The sequence below is a fragment of the Dromiciops gliroides genome, chromosome 6 (genome assembly GCF_019393635.1).
Source record: "Dromiciops gliroides isolate mDroGli1 chromosome 6, mDroGli1.pri, whole genome shotgun sequence".
Classification (NCBI taxonomy): Eukaryota; Metazoa; Chordata; class Mammalia; order Microbiotheria; family Microbiotheriidae; genus Dromiciops; species Dromiciops gliroides.
Genome location: NC_057866.1, coordinates 57,404,437 through 57,422,717, shown reverse-complemented (window position 1 = coordinate 57,422,717; position 18,281 = coordinate 57,404,437). Strand labels below are relative to the sequence as shown.

General features: G+C 37.4%; 1 protein-coding gene across 1 annotated transcript in view; it reads right to left on the bottom strand.

Annotated features, from left to right (window-relative positions):
- The window catches only part of ARAP2 (ArfGAP with RhoGAP domain, ankyrin repeat and PH domain 2), a 234,808-nt gene that overhangs the window by 158,549 nt on the left and 57,978 nt on the right, over positions 1–18,281 (bottom strand). Inside the window, 2 exon segments of the mRNA XM_043971650.1 lie at positions 10,240–10,590; positions 13,720–13,805. Of these exon segments, the coding sequence (XP_043827585.1) occupies positions 10,240–10,590; positions 13,720–13,805 (437 nt within the window).

Genomic DNA, 18,281 nt, shown 5'->3' with positions numbered 1-18,281 from the left:
TGTATAATGGAAAGAACACTGGCCTTCACCTCTGGTTCTGCTCCTTTTTATGTGAATTTAAATAAGTCACCTTACCTATCTTATCTTCAGTTTCCTCATCTGATGAATAAAAAGATGGTGGGGTAGGGAAGAGCAGATGATGGTGGCCCTAGTCTATCAAGGCTTCTTAACCTTTCTCCACTTGCAACCCCCTTTCACCAAGGACATTTTTACACGACCCCAGATGCATAGGTATACATAACTGTTTCCTGTTGCCAAATGTTTTGTATCACTGACAGTTTTACAGACAGAGAGGTGGATGCCAGAAGAGGTTAGAAAACCTGTATAGAATCCCACATTAAAACAGGTAGTAGTCAAGTCAACAAGTGCTTACTAGGTTCTAGGCACTGTACTCAAGCACTAAGGATACCCCAAAAAAGGGCAAAGACATCCTTAACATCAAGAAGCTTATGATATCATGAGGGAGGAAATGTGCAAACAATTATATATACAAATAAGATACACACACACACATATATATATATATATATATATATATACACATACACACAAAGAGGATGAACTGGAGATAGTTTCAGAGGAGAAGGCACTGGAATTAAGGGGGATCAGTAAAGGCTTCCTCAAGATAGGACTTTAGCCACCTAGCTGACCTGGAAATCATGGGGATGATCATCAACTGGTGAATGGCTGAACAAGTTGTACCATATGATTTTGCCAGAGTCCTTTTGTGCTATAAGAAATGACAAGGCGGGGGGCGGGGTTTCAGAAAACGATTGCAAGGTCTATATGAAGTGATGCAAAGTGGAGTGAGAAGAACTGGGAGATCATTGTGCACAGTGACAGCAATGTTGTAATGATGAAAGACTCAACTATCAAAGAATTGACCACTCTGATCAATACAATGATCCAACACAAGTCCAAAGGACTCATGATGAAAAAAAATGCTTTACACCTCCAGAGAGAAAACTGATGAAGAGTGCAAATTGAAGTATAATTTTCTCACTTTATTTTTCTTGCTTATTTTGCAATGTGGAAATATATTTTACATGATTTCACATGTATAATTGATATCATTATCACTTCCCTCTTCAGTGGGTGTGGCTGTGAGAGGGGATAGCAGGAGAAGAATTTGGAACTCAAATCTTAAAAAAAAAATACTAAATATAAATAAATATTAAATTTAGAAAAAATGTCAAGGCAACTAATGTAAAAGTTATAATTTAGCCAATGCTTAATATTACCACAAATATCAAATCAAATGGGTTCTGAAATGTTTTACCATATAAAAGATTTCCAGGTCTTGGTTAATTAGGATACTACTTTTGAGTGATAAGATCCAATTTTAGTCTTGTATAATGAAAGAACCATAGACACTCTCTGTAAGTTAATAAAATGAGATTTGACATGTACATAACTTATATGTGAGGTTTTTTTTTTAATGCTTGCAATTTCCTTCTTTGAAGTAAAATGGTAACACAGACATGTAAACATATTATACTCGCATTTTTATCTTATTATACTTTCAGAATGCTGTAGGGAAATGCTTCTTTAAAAAGTTTTTTATGGAATAATTTATAAAGATTGTGTAGTATCATTCAAAGCGATTCTATAAACTATTCTCAAGGGTTCTTCCAGGGCAGATGGTAAGAATTTTCAACTGCTTTCAGAAAAGAGCTACAGTACTTTGTGTCAATATCCACAGTCTTAAATATGTATATCCTGATATAATAATCCTCTCATAAAACAAAATACTCTTTAATTCAAATTCTGACTTATTTAATGCAATTAGAAGTCAATTATGGAAAGACTGAGAACATTAATTCCCCAATATTTTAAAAATAACCAACAACTAGGAGTTCTGTGTTAAGGGAACGCTTTTATTTTCCCAATATGTTTAATTTAACAAAATAAAACAATTTCTTTTCTACCTAAAGAACACTTTTTTTTAAAGAAGGGGGAGTTACACTTGAAAGAAATGATAATTAAATAACTAATTGTTGATGTTGGGGAGACAGGGTATTTTTTTTCTTTTTGGAAACCTTATTTTCTACTATCTGAAAGACATTGCTGATAATGAGATTGGATTAATTTTCTCCTCAATCTTGTTCAGACCCCACCCAGGTGGGGGAAGCCCGAGGTGTTCTATCAGGTTTGGGTGGAGATAAATTCTTTAATTAGACTGCCCCAGGCTGGGGGGAGAGTTGGAAGTAAATTATATGATCAAAGTCACTGCCTTCCTTCCCCTGCCCCCCCCCAGCCCCTCATTAGAATAGGTCCACCTCTCATCATAATGTTCATCCTCTCTCATTACTTGTTAGCCAATCAGAGTCCACTGCCCCCCCCAGGAACACCCACTCTTCCAAGAACATATTGTATTGGTTCCATGAGGGGTCTTTGCCATTCCAGAGTGTCAATGACCCCTTTTATTTATTATCGCTAACATGATTAATAAAAAGATTAATTACCCAGCAATTGTGTCTCTTGAACTTTTTAAATGTCACACACTCATTATGTATATATCCCATAGCAAAACACAATACTCTGAGCTTCACTTTTCTCATCTATAAAGCAGGACCAATGCAAGAAGTACTTATCTCACAGAATTGTTAAGAATTTCAAACAAGAAAATCATTAAAACATTCTAAGACTTTAAAATACTATCTAAATTCCAGATATTATTCCTATCATATTATTTCACTTTCAATCCTACCCACTCAGCCCTATTGAAATCATTCCATTGAAGGTCACCCATTGCCAGATGCAATGATGTCTTCTCAGTCCTACTCATGTTGGACTTTTCTGTAGCATCTTGCACTCAACAAATTGTTTCTTGATATTCCCTCCTCCTGTGGCCTCTGACATTATTTTGTTGTTCTCTGACCTTAAGACATTTTCTCACCTCTTTAAGGGCTATATTAATCTACTTCCTTATGATTCCACACATCCTTGTAACTCGTTAGACCAGAGTTCATGTCCCAGGCTTCCATATTCCTCCCTGTTCCTGGAGGACAGTGAGAGTCTTTGCTTTTGTATTTGTATATCTAGCACTCAGCAAAGTGCTCTGCACATAGAAAGTATTTAATAAAACTTTTCTAATTTTTCTTCATTGATTCCTCTTCCTCCTTTTGCCCCCCTATATAATATAAATGTGTCTATAAATAAGTTGTTGTGAGGATCAAATGAGATAATTGTAAACCATTTAGCACAGTGCTTGGCACATGGTAAATGCTACATAAATGTTTATTACCTCTCTTTTCTTCTCTATGGGGGCATTCTCTCTCTCTCTCTCTCTCTCTCTCTCTCTCTCTCTCTCTCTCTCTCTGTTATTTCATCTTTTCACATGACATTGATAGTTATGCAAATGATTTGCAAATATACAACTCCATCCCCTCTCCAATGACCTCCAGTCCCAAATTTCCAACTACCTGAAGGACATCCTCACTTAGATGACCCTAATAAGGATGTACTCTTGCCAACTTTCTTTTTACAACAACCCTGTTTCTGTTGATGGAGTCACTATTCTCTCCATCAACCACATTACTGTTGAACCTTCAAGCACCTTCAAACATGCCCCGTCACACTATCCAATAACTTGCCATGGCCTACAGATTATACCTTGCAATATTCCATATTTATTACTTCATCTACATTCTCTTTGCAAGAATTCTAGTTCAGATTCTACCTTAATCACAATAATAAGCTTATCTGTTAGCAGTTCTTCTGTCTCCAATCACTCCAGAAACTCCTCCAAACTATAACTAATGTAATCCTCCTACTATATAAATTTGATTACGTCACTTTCTTTCTCAGAAATCTTTGGTGGCATGATAATAATAGTGATAATGATAATTGATTCTTATTATTGTCAAGACATTCAAGACTGAGCCCAGTGCCATTTTTCCCATGATGCCTTCACTGACCCTCTCCCCACCAAAACACAGATTAAGTGAGCCTTCCCTCTTCAAATCTATGCTAGTCTTTCATATCTCTAATTCCCCTATCATCTTATTCTACTCGTATTATAGTTAACTGTATTTATGCCCCATCCTCCTTATTAAAGACTCCTTCATGTCAACAACTTGGCCATTTTTGTGTTGTTACTGGTCCCAGCACTTACCATGTTTTACATAGAATATCACAAAATTTCAGACTTGGAATGAACCTCAAAGACTAATTCATCTTAAACCTGAACAAGAATCTCCTCTATGAAATACATTGTAAGTGGCCATGTAACCTTGGTTATGGTGTCCAGCCCCTTAGGAAATTGGAGAAAGGGAAGGTACTGTTTGGGGCTTTTTTTCTTACTTCACACTTAAATTTGACTCTTTCCAACTTCTACACAACCTCTATGCCTTTGTTCATGTTTCTTTTTTTTCCCCCCTTAAACTATCACTGCATCTCCCAAAATTGCTTTAACTCCCTGCCCAAAAGAAAATGTTTCTCTTGGTAACATGCACTTAAGGCATATTATAACATCAGGAGAGCTTTATTAATACGAATGAGTTCTTTCAAAATGCTGAAAGCACTTAACCTTCTCCCAGTCCTGACCTAAACTCTAATGTGGGGCTGTATACACAGTGAAAGTGGCAGAGAAAGAGACAGAGAGACAGACTGACCAACCTAACCCAAATCTGGAAACATTTAGCAATCTGTACCATCTACTCAAACAATTATTATGTCCTATTTAAAACAGATATTTTGTGTGCTGTGTCAATTAAACAGGTTTTATTGACAGTCTGAGTGAAGAGTCCCACCCCTATGCTGCATTACTGCGCTTAGGTGACCTTTGGGTGTTTGAAGGTGTGCCGGCAGATAGAAGAAACCTTTAGAAAGCTAAAGAATGGCAGACTATCCCTCAGAAAGGAATCGGGGGTCCATATAGTTCAATAACTCAACAAAATTCCCAGCTATAACACACCTTCCATTAGTGGTCACCTTGCCTTTGCCTGAAGTCTTCCAGTAACTCTTATTAGATGTTTGCTAAATGTCATTTGAAACGAACTCAATTCTGTTTGGCTTTACAAACCAGCCCAACACCTTGGTCACAGGACTTTCCCTAGCGGTTAGTCTCTCTCAGGTGTGGCAAGTTGGGGCTCAGTAGCAACCTTTGAGCCTCCAAGGGCTCTACTGGCCACACCCTAGGAAACTAATCATTAGTTTCTGCTACAGCTGGGAAAATACCTGAGGCTGTATCAGGCAAACTATGTGACCAATTCAAGTTCTTCCCCAGATGGCTAATGGTGCCAGCACTTGCTAATCTAAGTATTTGTTTGGTTTAAACCTACCTTTCTGTCTTTGACTGACCACTAGTTTCCTCACACTCACTGACTCTTGGCAATTTCCTCTTGTTTGCTGCTTCATCTTAGGATTTCTTGCTACTACATTCTCTGTTTCCAAACATTCTGCTTGACTTGACTAAGCACTTTCCTACTCAAACTTCCCTTTGGCCACAGGACAAGTCCTGGATTTTATAGCCTTGAACCTCTTTTGTCCTTGATTTAACTAGTGATTCTCAAATTCTCTCTGCATATATCTGTGTTTGTGTATACACAAGCACACATACAGATCAAAGTAGTAGTTCGACGAATTGCAAGACACTGAACATTTAAGTTGACAATACTGCAGGAGATGGAGGCTCATAAATGTGCATGCAATTAATTGCGAGTGTGAATTCAGCACAATTCACAAACAGAGAAACCAAGTCAAGGGAACACCTTTTGAGCAATACTGCTTTTAATGCAACACAAGGAGCCTCTTTCCCCCAGTGCTTCCCAAGAAGAATTTAAAGTGTCCCAACAGCCCAACACTCCTGTACAACAAAGAAGTATGAAAGATAGTTGGGGAGGCATTATCAGACAACTGTGAGAAATATCTGAGTGTTTAGCATATAGCCAGATCAACATGGTTAGTATACAGTAAGATCAATACGTGTGATGGGGCAGTCAAAAAAGAGTAATGGGATCTTATACTCCCTTAGGAGAATTATAGCTTCCAAAAACAAGCATATGATAATAACAACTCTATACTCTGCCTTGATCAGAACAAATCTGGAATATCTTGTTCATGTCCAAGAGCCAAAATAACAGAACACTGATAAGCCATGGTTGTCAAGAAGAAAACAAAAAAAATAACATGTCGAAAGACCTTGAGTCGATTTCATCAGGATCAGTTGAAGGAAATGAGGAAAAAACTCACACATGACAGCTGTCTAGAAATATTTAAAAAGCTATCCTGCTGAAAAAGACATCTATGCTCCACCTTCTTCCCTATTCTAAAACCTCAGTAATATGGCTTCTGACCTCAAGGTCAACTAAAACTGTTCTCTTCAAATCTACCAATGACTTCTTTTTTTCTTTTCTTTTTCTTTTTTTTTCAGGGTAATGAGGGTTATGCGACTTGCCCAGGGTCACATAGCTATTAATTATCAAGTGTCTGAGGCCACATTTGAACTCAGGTCCTCCTGAATCCAGGGATCCAGGGCCAGTGCCTGGCCTCTCTGTGTCATCTGACAGTGTTCACCTTTTTTTCTTCTTACATATTCTCTCTAACCAGGGCTTTCATGCCTCTGCTCTTCTGTTTCTCCTCCTAACCCGTCTGGTGTCTCTTCACTCTTCCTTGCTTAATCTTCATCTCCGCCATACCCACTAATCATGGGCATAACTCCAGGATCTGTCCTGGAATCTTACTCTGTTTTCGCTTTTTCGGATGAAACAGAAGTCAACAACTGCCTTGCTTTGGATAAGATGAAATACCAGTAGGCCTTATCATCTGCCCTGTCTCTATGCCCTATCGTGCCCTATCAATACCATCATAATTACTTATTTAGCCTAACGAACTCTGGGCCTTGTCGTCTGCACCACTTTGTGCCTTTTGTATTTCCAGGCTTTGCCATGTTCGTCATAACTGACCTTTCATTTAGGTGTTGCTTCTCCCATTTATTGGAAGTGTAAGCACTTTGAAGGCAGGGACTTTAAATATGCATTCCTTTCTTCCTTTCTTTGACTTGTTGGCTACAATGGCTTCCATATCATCTGTCTGCAGATGATGACCAGATCTAAATGTCCAGCCCTAGTCTCTGCCAAGAGCTCCAGTCTTGAATTACCCACTTTGTTCCAGTATAGTTTGTTGTTCTTCAGTAGTTTCAGTCAGGTCCAACTTTCATGACCCCATTTGGGGTTTTCTTTGCAAAGACACTGGAGTGGTTTGCCATTTCCTTGTCGAGCTCATTTTACAGATGAGAAAACTGAAGCAAACAGGGTGAAGTGGCTTGCCCAGGTGGTAAGTGTCTAAAGCTATATTAGAATTCACATCTTACTGACTCCAGGCTGTCTTCTATCTACTCACCACCCAGCTGCCCAATTACCCACTTACACATTACTAATGAGTGTACTAATTACTAATGAATAATAGTTTTCAAAACTTTTTCCTCCTCTTTTTTTCTTTTTTCTCTCAGGCATAAGGGATAGTTCTCTGGGCACCCTAGAAAGGAAAGATATACTGGGAAATGTAAGTAATGAAATACAAATGTTATCAATAAAATGTATTCTAAATAAACAAAACAGGTCAAGCCCCCTCAATTAGCTCATCGATTCTTTTCTTTCTTTCTTTCTTTCTTTTTTTTTTTGGTGAGGCAATTGGAGTTAAGTGACTTGGCCAGTCACACAGCTAGTTAAGTGTCAAGTGCCTGAGGGCAGATTTGAACTCAGGTCTTCCTGACTCTAGGGCCAGTGCTCTATCTACTTCAGTCATCCTAGCTGCCCCTACCTCATCAAATCTTGAGAGTGACAGGTAAAGAATTTTTCTATCACCCCATTACCTTCCTTTTAATCACACCACCACCACCACTTGATAACTTTATTTAGTAACCAGAATGTCAGTCTTTGTTTTTTAAGTCACTAGTACATTTTTCAGGCCACACACTTCCTAGCCAAAGGTTTACAACGAACATATCCTGTGCCTTCTAGATGTACTCTTATGTACTCAATATGCTCTTCTTATCTTCAAATAGGTCTTAAAGAAGTAAGCAAAAGAATATCTACCTTACTCTGGATCTATTTGAGTCCACAATGCAATATGGCATAACCATAATAACAACAACAATGCAGTATGATATAACAGTAAGAGATTGGACTCCAAAAAAGAAGTGGGGATTTCAATCCTAGCTCCAGCAATTTATCCTGCCCTCTCAAAGCTTTGGTTTCCTTTATTGTCAAATGAGAAGTTGGACTATATGACCCCAAAGGTCTCTTCCAGGACTAACATTCTGCAATCCTATATCAAAATTCCACTTTGGAAGGAAAACCACTAAAGAGCACTGGTGTCTATTATCCGCATAAACAGAGAAGCCAAGCTATGTTTGGCTCACTTAGGAATCCTCCATCTCTTCCTTTACTCACAGCCTACTGTAAAAAAAAAAAAAAAAAAGCAGATTCAAAAAGAAAACCCTCACAAAGAAAAAATATCACAGACCTAATGAAGAAATAAAGTCAATTGTTAATTTCCTAATTAGCATGCATTTTTCCAGCTTTCGCTATCTTCCTTTAATAGCACCAGTATAACAGATATAAATTGAGAGGGAAAAAAAAGTTAATATACTTAGTTTGGAGGCACCATCAATATTGTTGAATTTAACGAAATGAGGGTTTTTCCATTCATTTTGAATGATTTTGATGTTCTAACAAGAATTAGGACATGTAGCTTCAGCTCAAGACGGTGTAAGATTACTGAAATGTTTCAATGGTGTGTGACTTTGTCATTGTGGGTAGTTCTTCCACTGGGTCAGGTCACAACCACCACCATCAGTTATAGATGACCTTTAAAAAATTGCTATAGCTGAATTTTCCATCACCTACAGCCAAGCAAGTGAGAAACCTCTCCAAAGGTAGCTAGATTGCTCTTCAAATAGCAGATATACAGTCCATTGTCAGGCCTAAAGTAGAGACTTTCCAATCAGGAAGTCACAGTAGAAATGGAATCTGCACCTAATAAGTCAGCTCTTAGGGGATATTTTCAATATGTTACGATAGACCTCTAGGGCTTTACTAAATACTACATTCTAACAGCAAAAAGAAAATATTTGGGGATTACAAATTGTACCACTTCACTTAATTAATGTCTGCACTTAAGTGTTAGTTGCACAATAATGTTCACATAGTTACATACTGGGCATTAACATAATTTAATTAAAATGATTTCTGATGATGTTATTTGCAAATACAATAACCTATTATCACCATTTAACAACAGCAAGTAACAACAACAAAAACAAAAAAACCCTAAGTATTAATACTATTTGACTTAATCTGGAAACTATTTATTTTAAGTATGCCATTATGTTAATCACATAATTTTATATAGTTTTTTCCAAGAAACAAGATATTGGTGAAAATATCAATATGGAATTTTGAGAGTAACAGGGACTTTAGAGGTCATTTGGCTAAGCATCCTACCTCACATAGCACCCTCAACAGTATCCCTGACTGGTGGTTTTCCAATCTTTACTTGGATACATATAATATCATGAAACAAACCATCTTACAAAGTAAGACACTTCATATCTAACCATAACTTTTGTATTTCAAAATTTCAATCATCTTTCATATTTAAAGTCATACATATCCTATTCACATAAACTATTTTATTTGTCAATAAATGAGACTCAAAATACTATAACAGAAAAAGGACACAGTATAGACCAGAGTCATAGTCTAGTTAGAAACAGTTATAACCTAATTAAGTAACAAATACATAGGGAAGGATTGCCTAAATAAACTTCTTACATCAATATTCAAATACTACTTGTGCTTTAAATCTCTTTTCTTACAGAGATGTTTTACAGTATTATAAATTAACCCTTACATAGAACAGAAATCAACTGGTTTGAAAACATTTTGGAAGCCAAAGTTTGATAGGCTAGGTAGACTTAAAATGGCAGATTTTCAAAAGAAGAATACCTTCTGGGCCATAGGGTTACTAATGTTAAAAATAAAAAGGGTTACCACTATATAATTCCCATCCGAAGAGGAATGCAAATGGGTAAGCCTGAATGCAAAGAGCCAACAAACATCAGAAAAAAAACAACCATTCACCATTTCTTGCCAAGTCCAGTAATTAGAAGGTATAATGAATTAATACTTTAACTTCCATTCAGAAATGCTCCCAAGAGCTTCAGGAAGAAATGAAAATCATTCAACACCGAAATGTCAACTCACAAAATACAAGAAATTATTTGATACATACCCTTGAGGAGACTGCTTATCCAACCATCCGGACTTGACCTTTTGTGCTGATGATCCATAATAACATGCATAAGGTGATATGGAGTTTGAGGTCAAGGTCGGTTGATCAGCAAGTCCACTAACAGAACTTAGCGGATAACTATGCCTGTTAGCAGCAGAGTCCAAACTCCCTTTCTGAGACCTGGACTTGGATGCCTTGGAATTTCCTCTTCTTAAACTATTAAAACATTCTTCCACTGTGGAATATTCGGACTCAGAAGCAGAATCTAATTGAAAAGCAGTTTTGTCTTCTCTAGGAATCCAAATATCTTCTACTTTGTCTTCGCATGTTTTCACTCTGTTATCATATATGCTGAATGAAATGAAGAAATATTTACCAGATTATTTGAAAGCAACAATTGCCTCACACAATTAGCCAGTTTCCTCAGAACTCTTCGTAGACAATCAATCATAAAACCATAAGAGGGAAAGCATCTTAATAGGTTGACTTTAATCCTCAGCTAGTTTGGAGTGTTTCACCTTGCTTTTTTAAGAACTTTGGAGAAAGAGTCTCATTAATTCATGTCAATGGATTTATTACTTGTTTAAATGCTACCCTCTTCCATGGGCATCAAGGTGGCACAGTGATAGAGTACAGGCCCTAGAGTCAGGACTTCCTAGCTGTGTGACCCTGGGCAAGTCACTTAATATGTTTGCCTCAGTTTCCTCTCTGTAAAATGAGCTGGAGTAGGAAATGACAATCTACTCCAGTATCTTTGCCAAGAAAACACCAAACTGGGTGACAAAGAGTCAGACGAGACTAAAACAGCTGCACAACAACAAAATTCTCTTCCTTGCAAAAATGTGATAACAAATTCATTATTTTTAGTTGGATGTGGAGAACAGTTACATCTTTTATATGATAATCCTTTGTACATGTTTGGATACAATTATTAAGCAGCCTCTTTGCTTTCTTTTCTCTTGGATGAATGACTGCTTTCCACTAACATTATTTCACAGACCCTGATTTTCTAACACTGTAGTGACCTTCATGGCTTTCCTCTCAGCTTATTCAAAGTACTTCCCATCTCATCCTAAAAAAAAAATAAAAAAAAACTTTCACCACTAAGAACCATAACTGTTGTTTTGCAACTATAAGAAAAGAAAAACCAGCAAAACACTTTCATTGCTGGTCAGGAAATGAGAGATCAATTTTCAACATGAATCAAGCTTTGAAAGGGGATGCTGAGTAGGATGCCTACACTACAGTAAGCCTTAAAGAACCTAGGATGAAGCATAAATAAGATAGTTTCATCTACTCACACAACTACAATAAAAACCTATTAAAACTCTATAAATACTAAGTTCCATAAATGGTCAAGTTAAATTCCATACATGAATAGTGGTATTTGATAATGTGAAATAACTTAATTATATAGCACGTAAAGTTTGCAAAAACAACTGTGTCTATGATTGAAAATGCAAGTATTTCACTTTAGCACTATTTTACAGACAAGGAAACTGAAGCCATAGTAGTTTGTGATTTACCCACAGTAATATGACAAAAAGAATTCCATATCACATATTTCTATTTATACTGATTCCAAATAATATGTTCTTTTCAATCTCCCATGCTGATTTTCTTAATATCCCATTTTTACATAGCATTTCACCATTAGAAAATGGTTTACACTTTGTCTCATTAGAATCTCATTACAACCTAGTCAGTTAAGTGTAGCAGCTATCACCCGGTTCTACAAAAGAGGAAACAGAGGCTCCAATTTGTTATAGTCATGCAGCAGTGCTAGAAAAAAAGACATGAACTATGAAGGCCAATGAGTTCTGAGGGAAGATTTATTTCACTATAGGACAGAAAATCAATAAATAAGTGTTAAACTGATCAAGTCTCACCACAAATGAAGCTACAATGAATGTTTTTTTTACCATGTATTTAGAAGGTATGTTCAATAATTTTAAGGGAATTTAAAACAAGTAAAAATTTCACTGAGATTAGGCAATTCTCCAGAATATTTGGACAAATTATAGTAATATATGTTGAGTTCTTTTGTAACCAAAAAGCATTTTAGAAATGTATGATATATTATTAATTAATTACTAGACTGGTTACATAATGCAGCTACTCCAACGTGTAATAGAAAGCACAAGGCAGAGGTTGGAAGCCAAGATGGTCCAGTCCTACATTCCCCACTGATTGTGTTACTGGCTAGAGCAGTCACTGTGTCACTATGTTTCAATTTTCTTATCTGTCAAATGGAAATAAAGATTTTTTTCCACACTTACTTGCTACCATATTAAGTAAAGTAATGAGTACAAATCCCTAGAGCTCTTTAAAGGAAATGAACTATATAAACCCAACATCATGTTAGGCATAGAGATTGAACCTGTGATTTCATTGGTATAGAGGGGACTCCAAATTCTGGTTAGGCACCTTCTCTGTAACTTAAGAACTTAATGTGTTACCTAGGATTTTCGAGACATTAAGTGAATTGCCCAATGTCCCTGGGACATTCAGAAAAGGGACCATCCTACTTTGCCATTATGTGTCATATATTCACACCAAGAATGGCTGTATTTAGAATGTAGGGTCAAGAGTCTTTTTTTTTTTTTTTTTGGTGAGGCAATTGGGGTTAAGTGACTTGCCCAAGGTCACACAGCTAGTAAGCGTTAAGTGTCTGAGGCCAGATTTGAACTCAGGTCCTCCTGAATCCAGGGCCAGTGCTCTATCCATTGTGCGACATAGCTGCCCCAAGAGTCTTTTTTTGATAGTGCCATCAGGCCTTTCATGATTACCACTGAACACAGAGATCTGTTGTATCTAGTTTCAGTAGAATTCCAAGCTCAATAATTCAAAACAGAAATTAAAATCTAAATAGGTATGAGGCACTGGACAAATTCAAGGAGAACTGTCAAGCCCATATTTCATTTGGGGCTCTGTTGACTTATACAATCATTAGTCATAAAATTCAGAGGCATTCAATCCAACTTCCTCATAGCTATTACATGTATTACTGTTTTCACTTTACAGATAGGAAATCTGAGGCCCACAAGAAAGGTCACATGGTTATAACGATAAAGCTGGAACTACAACCTCCCAAGTTCTGATTTAGCTCTCTTTCCACTACACCATGCTGTTTCTTCCCAAAAAGCCCCCAACTGTAATGCACCATCATAATCACAAAAGCTACAGCGCATAACCCCGCCTCAACACATACAATAATACTCCTACATGGAAATATAATAGGTACCAATTGTCATTCTACAAAATCCTTCCAGAACTTGCTGATTTTTTAATAACTCAGTTATTAAAAGGAAGACATCCAAAAATTTAGATTTGAAAGGCATGGCCTCAGGAATTCAAATCTAGCTATTTTCTTTTGACCCAACTTCAATCTAAATGAAATAATGAAGTTTTATATGTCATACCATTATTATTTCACTTTAAAAACAAAATAAAGGATTTCATTAGATGCTGATGAAGTACCTTGATTGCTCAAAATACAAACTCCTTTCAGGACCCCACTTGCTTAAGTTTTTCTTCCACAGGCCAAATTCATTCTTTAGCGATTTCTGTAAGACACATACACAGAAAAATAAAAGTTCCTATTTGTTTTTAATGTATTCAGTATTAAATATGGATAGTTAAACTATCACACAAAGTTGTCAAATCTTACTTATATTTACATATTTAACATCAAATTACTCATTATACCTTCAATCAATCGAGCGATCAAGCATTTATGAAGTGACAACTATGGGTCAGAAATTGTGTCAGCATAATATGGAAATGTGTTTTGCATGAGTACACATGTACAACCTGGAATGATTGGAATGATGCCACCTACTGGAGACTTGCTGTGGGAAAGCTCCGCCATGAGGAAATGCCTCAGAGGCATTGTGGCTTTTCCTTGACGTCATTACATTTGCTCATGGGTGCTGTCTATCAAGGCTACCAGCCAATCAACTTGAGGAGCCTCCTATTTTCTGGGAGGAGACAGGAAGGAGGAAAGGGAGCCTGCGCGGAGAGCTCTTGCGCTTTTGGGGTTCCTGACTTGGTGGTGGTGGCGGCAGAGGACTTCACAGGAAATTTGAGGAAAGATAGGAATGCCAGGCTGTTGGAATTCTTTTCTCAATCTTTCTCTTTCTATTTTTCAATAAACCCTTAAAAACCCAAACTTGTTTTATCAGTGATTTTGGTCAGTTTCCCCCAAAAACTGGGGGAGCAGATTAGAATCCACATTTAGAATCTTAAATTACACAAACCTATATCAAAACACTTGCCTTTTGGCAAGGGGGGAAGAGGAGGGAATTTGGAACTCAAAAATAATAGAAAATGAATGTTTAAAACTGGTTTTAAGTGCAAAAAAAATAAAAATAGAAGGGAGGGAGAGAGGAAAGGAGGAAGGAGAGGGAGGAAGGAAGGGAGGGAAGCAGGCAGGAAAATGGATGTAATCTTTTAAAGAAGTTTGTTTGAAAAGGGGAATAAATATATATAGTATTGCATGAGGAGCTGATAGAGTCTCATAATGGTTTTCTGAAAATGGGGGTGGGGTGGTGGGCTTGGGCATGTTTTATGTCTGCACAGATGTGAGCAATAGGAAAGGAGAGATTGAATAAGAAAAAGAAAATAGGGATGACTATGGAGACAATCTGCTGGAGAATACGGGAGGGGATGGGATCAAGGTTACATGTAGAGATTAGCCTTGGCAAGGAGAAAGGCTATGATTTAATAGCAGTGATGGGGAAATAGCATTATGGAGTTGTGTGATCAAGAGAAGGAAAGAAAATAGATTAGATAACATGAAGTTACAGTATATCCAGTCACCACAGTTCAGTGACTATCTCCAGCACTCTTCAGCAGTATCTAAGGAGGAGTGGAAAAGGTAGATATTGAAAGTAATCTGGGGTTAAAGTTAGGTAAGGCCTGAGCAAAGTACAGAACAAGAAAGCAAAGGATTTAAAAATAGAATGTAGAATCCATCCAGTTTATTAAAAGGTACAGATTAGGAAGGGAGAAGAGTAAAGCCAAAGAAAACCAGAGAAAGTGTGATGGCCTGGCAAAGTGCTCAGGCATGGCAGGATCAGAGGTTATTGAACAGAGGAACAATATGTAAGGCAACTTACTAGTTTTGTGACCGTGGGCAAGTCACTTAACCTGTTTACCTTGGAGGCAGCTAGGTGGCTCAGTGGATACAGCACTGGGCCTGAGGTCTGGAAGCCCTGAGTTCAAATCTGGCCTCAGACACTTACTGTGTGACCCTGAGCAAATCACTCAGTTTCAGTTTTCGACCCTATGACAAAGGGGGCAGAAAGGAATGGCAAACCATTCCAGTATCTCTGCGAAGAAAGCCCTACACAGGGTCACAAAGAGTCAGACATGACTGAATGACTGAAGGACATAGACACACGGGGAAAGATGAAATGATAGAAGGTTATAATCAGATAAAAGTGTTTCCAATTTCTAAATTGCAGAAGTGGAACAACTTCTTGTGACTGATAAAGGTATGCATCTGACCATCCCTGTGTGTGGCTGAGGGAGAGAGGAAGAATATATCATAGGAATTGAGAAATTGGAAGGTCAGTTTGCTTGAGTGAACATTAACATTTACGTAAATGAGGACTACAGAGGGCCTTTTAAATAATTCCCAAAGGGTTGTACTTTCTAATAAAATTCCCCTAACATAAAAATTTCATACTGTGAAAATCTGAATATTCTATTCATTTCTATCAGATTTCTTCCCTGATTTTATCTTCTCCCTTTTTATACCAGGTTATCAGTTTCAAAAAAAGGCTTCATTAAAAATGAGAAGCAAACAGATCATCAAATACTAGAGAAAAACATGAGAAAGCAGAGTTTGAAGGATCATCAGAGGCCATTTAATCTAACCCAGAAATGAATAAGAATCTCCATCCTACAGATAAGTGGTATCTCCAGGGAGGAGGAACCTACTTCCTCTCTAAGCATATGTAGTAAGAACAACATCCTAACCCCACCCCTACCGAAGTTAGATCAATTTTTCCTTAAAGGGTACTGAGACTGTCCTTAAATCTTGGCTGGTCCAGAGCACTAAAGGTTCAGACTATGGATATCACTTCCTGAGGTGTCTGAGTGCAAAGTGGCCATGAAGGGAGCCATTCTGGTTTGCATGGCTATGGGAAAACTGGGTCAAGGTAGCACCACTCAGCTGAAGCAAATCAGGTGTAGTCAATCCCTATTCTTCTCTTGTTATGGTTATGCAAATCTCCTTTTCTTAATTGTTGAATGATCTATGACTGTCTCACCTAGTTCCAATACAGAACCAGCACCCCATCCCATTTCTGAGAGTTCTAATTAGTAAAAAGATCTTTCTTACATGAAATACTGTCATCTTCTTTGCAAGAAGTTTCTTATTGTTATGACTTAATTCATTCTCTTATCACAATAAAGATCAATCTTTCTAAAAGTGCTTTTTATGTTGCGAGCTTAAGGTGATTTTCAACATCTGAGCAAAACAAGTTTTCCTTGCTTCAATATACTTTACAACATTCTGTAAGCCAACTTTGTCCCTTCATTCTTTGACAAAGAATATTACATAGAAGAGAATTAAAAGATTACCATGTAGAAGAAGATGAAAGCATCAGAAGGAACGAAATTTTGCTATCTATAGGAAAATGAATTGACTCATGTGATTCTGGCTGATTATATGGGGTGGTACTCAATCCACCTATATCATCCTAGAGTGTGTACTTGCTGAAAAAAACTGTTTCTAGGTCATACTCAATATTGATTACCCTGGGTAGACATTTTCAATTTCAATATCTAGAAAACAGGGGGCAGCTAGGTGGCGCAGCAGATAAAGTATGGGCCCTGGATTCAAGAGGATCTGAGTTCAAATCTGCTTCAGACACTTGAAATTTACTAGCTGTGTGACCCTAGGCAAGTCTCTTAATCCTCATTGCCCCACCCCCCCAAAATGTAATTGGGAAATATCTAGAAAAGGGTTTATGTAACAGTTTATTGCAAATATGATCACTCCCAGATTAAGCCCAACCTCATCTCTCTGCTGGCAGTCATCCAAAATACTAAGGAACCAAAGGAACACCAGAGCACTTAGCACAAAACCTGGCACATAGGAGGTCCGTGAAAAATACTTGTACTCTGCCCCTTCAAACCCACCCCCAAGATTATAAACCTCTCAAAGGCAGAGTTTTCTCACTTTTGTGTATGTATTCCCAGAGAATAGCAAGTTCTTTGCAAATAATAGTCACATAATAAATGCTTTTTAATTCATTTATTCAACAAACCGAGCAGTTAGTCTGAGTTACAAGTCAGAAATGTAATTTTCCAGACTGACCAAAGGTACCTATTGTCCCCCCAAAAAAGCTACCAATTTTTCTCTTAAAACTTTAATACCAGGGGCAGCTAGGTGGTGCAGTGGATAGAGCACTGGCCCTAGATTCAGGAGTACCTGAGTTCAAATCCGGCCTCAGACACTTAACACTTACTAGCTGTGTGACCCTGGGCAAGTCACTTAACCCCAATTGCCTCTCAAAAAAACAAACAAAAAAACACTTTAATACCTTGCTAACTGATTACCTTGAATACCATAACAGATTACCTTGAATGTGCTACATTACTAATTACTAATTAATATAATTCTTTTTTTTTTTTTAGTGAGGCAATTGGAGTTAAGTGACTTGCCCAGGGTCACACAGCTAGTTAAGTATTAAGTGTCTGAGGCTGGATTTGAACTCAGGTACTCCTGACTCCAGCGCCAGTGCTCTATGCACTGCGCCATCTAGCTGACCTAATAATTAATATAATTCTTCATATCATTAATATATTTCTCCACATATGCCTTTCTCATACACTTTCCAACAACTTTAGAGATTTGTTCATTATTCCCTGTTACTTAATAAGTAGTAAAAGTCAATAATGTTGGTTGTATTTTAGTCTTTCAGGGCCTTACAAAATAAATACAATACTAAAACTACAATTACCTAACTCACTTGGAATGGTTTGCCAAGAAGCAAAATATCCACGATATCCACCAGGAACAAGTTCCA